Source organism: Oncorhynchus masou, chromosome 21 (genome assembly GCF_036934945.1).
Source record: "Oncorhynchus masou masou isolate Uvic2021 chromosome 21, UVic_Omas_1.1, whole genome shotgun sequence".
Lineage (NCBI taxonomy): Eukaryota > Metazoa > Chordata > Actinopteri > Salmoniformes > Salmonidae > Oncorhynchus > Oncorhynchus masou.
The window spans coordinates 21,001,668-21,011,715 of record NC_088232.1 but is presented as its reverse complement, the minus strand read 5'-3'; the positions used below and the strand labels follow the sequence as shown (position 1 = coordinate 21,011,715).

The window sequence follows — 10,048 nt, the reverse complement described above, 5'->3', positions numbered from 1 at the left end:
ATGGACTCCAATCAAGTTGTAGAAACATCTCAAGGATGATCAATGGAAACAGAATGCACCTGAGCTCAATTTCGAGTCTCATAGCAAAAGGTCTGAACTTACGTAAATAAAGTATCTGGGTTGTGTTTTGTAAATGTGTAACAGTATCAAAAAAAATGTTTTCGCTTTGTCGTTATAGAGTATTGTATGTAGATTGCTCAGGATTTTTTTTGATCCATTTTAGAATAAGGCAGTAATTTAACAAAATGTGTAAATAGTCTGAATACTTTCCAAAGGCACACTATAATGGTTAGTACTGGAGCACCATTTATGTGTGTGTGTGTGTGTGTGTGTGTGTGTGTGTGTGTGTGTGTGTGTGTGTGTGTGTGTGTGTGTGTGTGTGTGTGTGTGTGTGTGTGTGTGTGTGTGTGTGTGTGTGTGGATATATATATATGATTTGAAGGAGGTAGTTTGTTATTCATGGAACGTGAGCCTGGAGGATCGGTGAAGTGTGTGATCAGTGAAGTGTGAGGGAATGAGGGTGGGAGGAAAGATGGACCGTACATCCCCCCCCACACACACACACACAAAACTGTCCGCTGAAGTTCAGTAGGTGTGTGCTTTGCTTTGAGGAAGCATTTCAAATGAGAAGCATTAGTTAGAATTCCCAATGTTTAAAAGTGAGAAGTGAATGGAGAGAGGAAAGATGAGAGAAAGAAATGAGAGAGGAGGAAAGCTGGAGTCCTCTTTTTCCCCTCTCATGGAGATTCAGATCTTTCAACTGGGACTTGGTTAAAAGTGGATAAGCTTCAATTGAAGCAAGTAAATTTCACACATGAACGTCTGGAGAGAGACTGGACCTCCAGGCCTGTAGATTATGACCAGGGTCCAAAGAGTCTCAGGTTTGAGCTACAGTACAGCACTGACGTTTCATCCCAACCAAAAACACTTTTGGGAAATGTTGTAAAAATACTGGAAAATATATCCTAAATGAATGAATCTTTCTTCCACACTATGATGGGAGAACGTTGTTGGATAATTTTTTATAATTTGAGCTTGGGTAATTTTTAGATCAATGAGTATTGAGTATTTTTCTGTGTGGCTGATTACTCTTGACAGTGCAACAACCTCAATCTGGAATGTTCAGACAGACCTGCTTTGATATTCCTCATTGATTTGGAAACAAGGTAATTGATAAAAGTAGGTGAGAGACGGTGAGAGAGAGAAGGAAAATAGTGTAAATCTACCAAAAAAACTATTTGGCAACAATTAGTTCAATTCCTTCTAGACAATTTCCTGGACAAAAGGTTTCAGTGTAATAGTGAAGGTGTAAACTTAGCAGTCGATAACCTAAACAGTATATTTGACCTCTCAGTGTCACGCTCGTCGGGAAGAAGTGGACCAAGGCGCAGCGTGGTGAGCGTACATTATACTTTTATTTAGAACGTCGCCAACAAAACAAGAAATAACAAGCAAACGTAAAGCTACGAAGTGCTCGCAGGCCACTACACATAGACAACCACCCACAATCAAAGGTGGGAAAAAAAGGCCTACCTAAGTATGATCCCCAATCAGAGACAATGATAGAACGCTGCCTCTGATTGGGAACCACGCTCATCCAGAAACAAAGAAATAGAATGCCCACCCAAATCACACCCTGACCAAAAAAATAGAGACATAAGAAGGCTCTCTAAGGTCAGGGCGTGGCACTCAGCTTCCTTATCAAATCTAAACATTTCAAGCAGACAACCTAAGAAAATTAACAACAATGACAAATGGTTTGATGAAGAATGCAAAACCTAAGAAAGAAATTGAGAAACCTATCCAACCAAAAACACAGAGACCCAGAAAACCTGAGCCTACGCCTTCACTATAGTGAATCACTAAAACAATACAGAAATACACATCAGAAAAATAAGGAACAGCATGTCAGAAATCAGCTCAATGTAATTGAATAATCCATAGAATCTAACCACTTCTGGGAAAATTGTAAAACTCTAAACAAACAACGACACAAAGAGTTAGCTATCCAAGATGGAGATGTATGGATAAACCACTTCTTCAATCTTTTTGACTCTATAACAAAGAACAAAGAACAGTAAAAACATATACATGATAAAATACAAATCTTAGAATCATATATTAAAGACCACCAGAACCCACAGGATTCTCAAATGACATTGAATGATCTACAGGAGAAAATACAAACACTCCAACCCAAAAAGGCCTGTGGAGTTGATGGTATCCTAAATGAAATGATCAAATATACAGACCACAAATTCCAATTGGCTATACTTAAACTCTTTAACTTAATCCTCAACTCTGGCATCTTCCCCAATATTTGGAACCAAGGACTGATCACCCCAATCCACAAAAATGGATTGACCGCAATAACTACCGGGGGATATGCGTCAACAGCAATCTTGGGAAAATCCTCTGCATTATCATTAACAGCAGACGTATACATTTCCTCAGCGAAAACAATGTACTGAGCAAATGTCAAATTGGCTTTTTACCAAATTACCGTACAACAGACCACGTATTCATGTTGCACACCCTAATTGACAAACAAACACACCAAAACAAAGGCAAAGTCTTCTCATACTTTGTTAATTAAAAAAATATTATACTCAATTTGGTACGAGGGTCTGCTATAAAAATATATGGAAAGTGATGTTGGGGGGAAAACATATGACATTTAAAATCCATGTACACAAACAACATTTGTCAATTTATTTTTCCATAGGTCTGGGGGGTGAGACTGGGATGAAGCTTAAGCCCCACCCACTTCAACATATATATCAACGAATTGGCGAAGGCACTAGAACAGTCTGCAGCACCTGGCCTCACCCTACTAGAATCTGAAGTCAAATGTCTACTGTTTGCTGATGATCTGGTGCTTCTGTCCCCAGCCAAGGAGGGGCTACAGCAGCATCTAGATCTTCTGCACAAATTCTGTCAGACCTGGGCCCTGACAGTAAATCTCAGTAAGATTTTAAAAAATAATGGTGTTCCAAAAAAGGTCCAGTTGCCAGGACCACGAATACAAATTTGGACACAATTGCCCTAGAGTACACAAAAAAACTATACATACCTTGACCTAAACATCAGCGCCACAGGTAACTTCCACAAAGCTGTGAACGATCTGAGAGACAAGGCAAGAAGGGCCTTCTAAGGAACATACAATTTGACATACCAATTAGGATCTGGCTAACAATACTTGAATCATTTATAAAAAATAAAAAATTTAAAAAATTAACCTTTATTTTACTAGGCAAGTCAGTTAAGAACAAATTCTTATTTTCAATGATGGCCTAGGAAAGGTGGGGTAACTTCCTGTTCAGGGGCAGAACGACAGATTTGTATGTTGTCAGCTCAGGGATTCGAACTTGCAACCTTTCGGTTACTAGTCCAACGCTCTAACCTCTAGGCTACCCTGCCGCCCCATAAAAACCCTTTACCCTTTATGGTTGTGAGGTCTGGGGTCCGCTCACCAACCAAGAATTCACAAAATAGGACAAACAAAAAATTGAGACTCATGCCAAATACCTGACCACTGTGACTGACCCAAAATTAAGGAAATCTTTAACTATGTTCAGACTCAAGGAACATAGCCTTGATATTGAGAAACTTTATTTCACTTTTGTTTATTATCTATTTCACTTGCTTTGGCAATGTAAATATATGGTTCCCATGCTAATAAATGTCCCTTAAATTGAATTGAAATTGAATTGACGGAGGGAGAGGAAGAGAGAGAGAGAGTTAGAGGACCAACTGTCTTCATGAGAGTCTACTTCTGCTCTGAGAAGATAAAATCTGAACTTCACTCAACATTTAAATATACAATAAAATCTGAACTTCACTCAACAGGAAAGTTGAAAGACTTTGGCAATGTCATTAAACACTTAATCTTTGAACAACCAACCATGTGTGATACCACAACACTAGCCCTAACCCAAGCCCTCTCATCAGAGTTGGTATTGCATTGAATATGGTAATATGAAATGCCATCTACAGCATTAGTATTCACAGCCACGTTGAAGACATTGCTTAATCCATGCTGTAATCATTCCCAAAGATCTTCAAGGTTTACTGTTTGTCTCTTTTCTCTAAAGTGCAGAGAAGGAAGCCATGTTCCTACATCCAAGACTAATTATGCTAATGTGCGGCTCCAGAGACAAGCTCTGCCTCGTTAGACTGATAATTGTTTGTACATTTTCTCAGAGCTCTTATCAAATCACAAACCCCTGAGAAAGTTAAAAAAAAAAACTTAATTTGAGAATTTCAGAGGTGAAATGCTAAAGATATCCTCCCTCCGTGGAAGTAATCAGTTCTGTCTCAATTACTGCACATGTTACAGTGCGTGTTTTCAACTGAATTCAACACATATAATGTACATTCTCTCATTAAAATGTACAGTATACTTCTGTTTTTGCCCTCCAGACAATCTCTTCAGGCCTATTGCAATGAACATTGGCCAGCGTACTAACACAAGATTATATCTCGTTAAACCATCAATATGCAGTAAAATCCCCCGTACAGCTGACCCACTGATTTGCCACTCCTTAAAGAAGATGTCAATGTTATCACTAAGTTCTGATTGCTGCCAACATTTTTCAAGAATACATCGCAATCTGGTAGGCATTATCATCTGAGCCAATTTATCCTGCTTTTTTGGTAGACTAAGGGCGATTTATGTATTTGACAATCATTCCGTACAACTGAAGTAAAGTATTTCCTCGTTTACCATGGCAAATCTACTGATGCAATTCACACAACACCTTGTATGAATGGAAAACTACTGTTGGTGTAGCCTATTCTTATTATTCATTCGTTCATTCATTCATTGCTAACTAACGCTAGAGCAATTGCTAAATAGCATTAGCGCAATGACTGGAAATCCATGGGTGTCTGCTGGAATGCATGCTGGTAGATACCCATAGACGTCCAGTCATTACACTAACGCTAGTTCACTTTGGCCCCTGAAACTACCTCTAACTTCCTTCATACTGGACACAGAGACATAAAAATGTTCATCTGACTCTGGGGAAGTAGATAAACGGCCTCATTGCCAAAATACCGAAGTATCCCTTTAAATTATGATCAGGGGACAATATCCCTGGACTGTCCATATTTTAAATGTGTAGGCTAATAACTCAAGTTATTCGTGATGATTTAGGCTTATATAATCTATATTTTTTTGTCAAATGAAAATGTAGTCTAATAAAGTTAAGTAAAGTAGCAGAGTCTCTGATGGCACAGCTAGTGCTGTGATGCAGTGCCCTAGACTTCTGCGCCACCCGGGAGGCGCAGTGGTCTAGGACACTGCATCACAGTGCTAGCTGTGCCATCAGAGACTTTGGGTTCACGCCCAGGCTCTTGTCGCAGCTGGCCGCGACCAGGATGTCTGTGGGGCGATGCACAATTGGCCTAGCGTCGTCCAGGTTAGGGAGGGTTTGGCCGGTAGGGATATCCTTGTCTCATTGCGCACCAGCGACTCCTGTGGCGTGCCTGGCGCAGTGCGCGCTAACCAAGCTCGGTGCATAGTGTTTCCTCCGACACATTGGTGCGGCTGGCTTCCTGGTTGGAGGCGCGCTGTGTTAAGAAGCAGTGCGGCTTGGTTGGGTTGTGTTTCGGAGGACTCATGGCTTTCGACCTTCATCTCTCCCAAGCCCGCACGGGAGTTGTAGTAATGTAGTAATTACTAACAATTGGACACCACAAATTGGATACCACGAAATTGGGGAGAAAAGGGGGTAAAATTAAAATTAAAAAGTAGTATTCATTTGCAATTTAAGGTGAAACATTTGAACAAAATATAGGCCTACTACTTCCATATTGTTATACTCTAAGTATTTTTTTTTATTCAGTAGCCTTATGGTTTCCAATACTGCTGATATTTTGATCAGTAGCGTTTTAAGAAACTCAGCATTAACCTGCAGGAGCATAAGTTTTGCCTGTTCATTGTAATCGACCCTTCAGCTTTATGAGCGACAAGAGACTTCCACTAACTGTCCACCATATTGTTACCAAACATACTGTACCTGTTCTGTCTTTCTTATACATAGAGTAGCTGAGTACAATTCCACAGGCAGCGTAACACCACGACCTCATCGAGACACTGGAGGCAGGATATCCATTTGTTCTCATGTTTTTAAATCGCTCAAATTGCCTTAAAACAATATATACGCTTGTTCTGAGAAACATGAAAGAGAATAGTAAAGATCTAACAGAGTTACAGCTAGATAGCCAATGACTCAGATTAAGTATCTAATTAATTATTTATACAAAGCTAGCGTGGTGTTTGGTGCCATAGCTAGCTAGCATGTTTCATCCTGACATTAATCTTTACAAAGTTATCATGTTATCAAAATGCACTAAAATAACCACCCACAGCATGAGGTAAGTAAAATAATATTAGATGCCAACAATGCTATCAAAGGCATAAGAAGCTTGCAGATTGATGGAGATTATAAAGGTGCTGTATGCAGAATCTTCTTCTATGAGGTTTAACGGCGGTTGGCATCCAATTTGTTGCATTACCGCCACCTACTAGACTGGAGTACAACTCCCTTATACATTACTTGAAAAAGAAAATTGTACTAAATAGATACCCTGACATCTAACACTATACTCACTAATTTCAAAATTATATAAAATAAAAATGAACACCACCCTACTCCGCTAATTAAATGTATTTATTCCTACCTCATGCCACCACCCTGAAAGGATGGGACATCAACACTTAACACATCATGTAACTCTTCTGCTGTCAAGTCTCACACACCCAAATACCTCTTTGCAGCTGCCACCACAACCTCCATTTTCAAAGACTTCCATTCCACCCCTACAGTACAATTGATAATCGTTGCTATAAATGCTAAAAATCCAATATTGTTGAAACTTATTTCAGTTTTTGGCCTATCCCTCTGTACTGGTAAATCTCTACTGCTCTCACCACTCCTCCCCCTTAACCCATCTTCGTCTACTTTCTTCACTGCCTCAGCATATGACGACTTCTGAACTACTCTAACCCTGAAAACCACAACCTGCCTCTCTCACACAGGACATTTCTGATCCCCAGCTCCATGGGCACCCCTACAATTAACACATTCCATTACTTTCCCCAATACTACACATTCCTTTGTCTCATGCCCTTCTGCACATTTCTCACACCTTGGACCCTCCCGACTTCACACTGCCCATAAGCTTGGCACCTGTAACATCTTAATGTGTGCGGCACATACGCTCGTACAGGATAACTCATATATCCTAACTTCACTTTGTCAAGCAAAGACAACTTCGGAACTCAAATGAACAGACAATGACTCTTCTGTTTCCCCACTCTCGCCACCAAGTCTGTGTCACATCAAACGACGAGCATCACATACACCGGGAATCTTTCCCCCACAGCTGGTCAACATTTATATCTACTGCTACCCCAGTTATCACTCCTTTCATTGGTGCCCTTTTCTTGAGAACGAAACAATTCACTTTTCTTGCCCCCATTCGTTTTACTTCGAGTGCATTTTTCCTCTGACCAACAGAAACACAAACAATTATCACTAGACCACTTCTGGTTACCCTCACCGATTCCACATGACCCAACTGATTTCTTCACACACTGTGAAACCACAAATGGATCAGCCAAAAGGCAAGAGTCCACTTTTTCCTTAAACTTCTCTCCTACTGTCACACTCTTCTTCATCCTGATCCTCGGTGCGTACCTTGGTCTCCGATAACTTAACCGCTCCTACCACCTCCGATACTTCACCCTTATTTACTTCCATTTCTCCTGTCTTCAGTTCCCTCTGCTTACACTTTCTACCAATCTTCTTTGACAAACCATCTCCCTTTTTTCCACCATTTTTATCTGACTCAAGCTCACCTTCTTCCCTCACTCTCTTAGACCTCTTCTCCCTCTCTTTTTCCCTCCCTTCCTCCTCCGATTTCCAAGTACACATCTCCTTATGATAATACTGTCACTCCATCCCTGACACTCACCTTGTACTTGCTTTCTCTAGGGACTCCATTTTCCCTTTCAGGAGTTCTGCTCATGTCCCCAATAATGTGCCTACAACAACCTCGCCGTCTTTTTGCTAGCTAGCTCACACCATGACCAACCCTGTCTCCAGATGAATGCTTGGTCATGACTGTATGCAGAATCAAACATCATCGTCCATTAGATAAATAAACTTCCTGTTTACTGAGGTCATGTGACAGGTAAGGTCAAGGTCACAAAAGGAATAAACTTCTTATAGAAAACCGCCAGCAGGGGGTGACAAACACACCCAAATGGTAATTGAATACTTTATTTAACCAGGAAGTCCCTTTGAAGTCAGAAGACCGATTTTACAAGAGAGATCTACCAGGGCAACAAGATTGACAAAGTTCCACTAACTATCCACCATATTGGCACCAGTGGAAACTGGTGGGAGGAGCTATAGGAGGACGGGCTCATTGTAATGGATGGAATGTGTTTGATACTGTTCCATTTTATCCATTCTAGTTCCGCCAACCAGCCTCCACTAACAGTACCCATTACATTGTAAATCTTAAACTGAGTTTGCTGAACTTGATTCAATGGATGCAAAATGTATTCTACTATCTACAGAGAGGGAGCCATTATCATCCAATCTCCAAATCATATTTACCAAGTCCGGGCTCTTACATTATTAAAGTTTATCACCCAAGTGGGTGAAACACATTGCCAGTGGTCTGGTCAGTGTGTGTCAGGATGGAAGATTGGCCAATTTGAGCAAACAAATACGAATAAAGAAAATAATGGGTTGAATGCTAACTTCTGTAACATGCCATTTCGAGTGTTCAGAGAATAGAATGTCAACATATGAAAGATAAGACCAGACAGAGACAGTATACAGGAGAGACATAAACATGACTTTAATCCACCATCTCAATTAGTTCACGTAACAGACATGAAATTATAGGCACAGGTCAGGCATTATAATCAATGATGAACATCCACTTCTCATCCTTTTTTGTTGTTGTTGCGATTTCTGTATCTTTGATTTTATTAGTTACAAAAAACTGGTTCAGTCGAAAAGACCGAAGCCCATGTCATCATTGGAACCCTCCTCGGATGTTTCCTTTTTCTCCTCCTTGACTGGTGTGTCTGCTGCAGGGGAGGCGCCTCCAACAGCAGCCGGGGCAGTTCCACCACCGGCACCTATGTTGCAGATCAGGCTGCCAATGTCCACGCTGGCCAGAGCCTTGGAGAACAGACTTGGCCAGAAAGGCTCAATAGTCACATTGGCAGCCTTGTCCTCTGTGACGGTGGCTTTATCATCGTGGAGGATGAGGGCAGAGTAAATACAAGCGAGCTCAGATACAGATGCCATCTTTCTGTGTAGGTTTAATAGTTTTAGGGTCGGATGCTTAAATTTAGTTCAATTTAATCCACTTCTCATCCTTACACCCATCCTTACACTTACACTTCTGTGTGTGTGTTGCCTGTGTTGGGCTCAGTAGCAGTGCTACAGTAGTCTCAGCTAGCTGACATCATTCACAGTGCATGGGCTTCACACACACACATACACACACCGACATGGTTCGCAGCGCCTAGGCACCTGTCCCAAATGTGACTGTCACTCTGCCCCCCGCAGCTGAGGCCCCACGGCTCACTCCCCTGGGTCATTACTAGTTTCACACCTATACACACACACACACACACACACACACACACAAACACACACACACACTCAGTGGGTACAAACGTATGCAGGCACACACAAACAGATTAATTGAAACACACACAAACACTCACACACTGAAACACTGACACACACACACACACACACACACACACACACACACACACTGCCAGCTACTCTCACAATCCTGGATCCCAACTAATTATTTAGGAGAGAAATCCTGCATATGTAAGTGAACATGGGAGATGTGTGGTAGAGTTTTTTGACATCTGATCATAAATCAGCAAAAGTAGGGCGGATTATGTCCCTTGGCCTGGTGAAAAGGAACTGAACCTGTGTCTTACTCAAATAAACTATTGTCTGGTAATAAGTGACATCAAAGACATTACTCTTCCTCC

General features: G+C 41.1%; 1 protein-coding gene across 1 annotated transcript; it reads right to left on the bottom strand.

The window, feature by feature from the left end:
* Positions 1-9,032: 9,032 nt before the first annotated feature.
* On the bottom strand, positions 9,033-9,369 carry LOC135507358 (large ribosomal subunit protein P1-like). Its single transcript, XM_064926914.1, has one exon. It carries the CDS (start codon positions 9,336-9,338, stop codon positions 9,033-9,035), a length of 306 nt encoding a protein of 101 aa, XP_064782986.1. The 5' UTR covers positions 9,339-9,369.
* Between the last annotated feature and the right edge of the window lie 679 nt (positions 9,370-10,048).

Coding starts and splice junctions, on each gene's coding strand:
- LOC135507358 (XM_064926914.1), bottom strand. CDS start 9,338: ATGGCATCTGTATCTGAGCTCGCTTGTATTTACTCTGCCCTCATCCTC.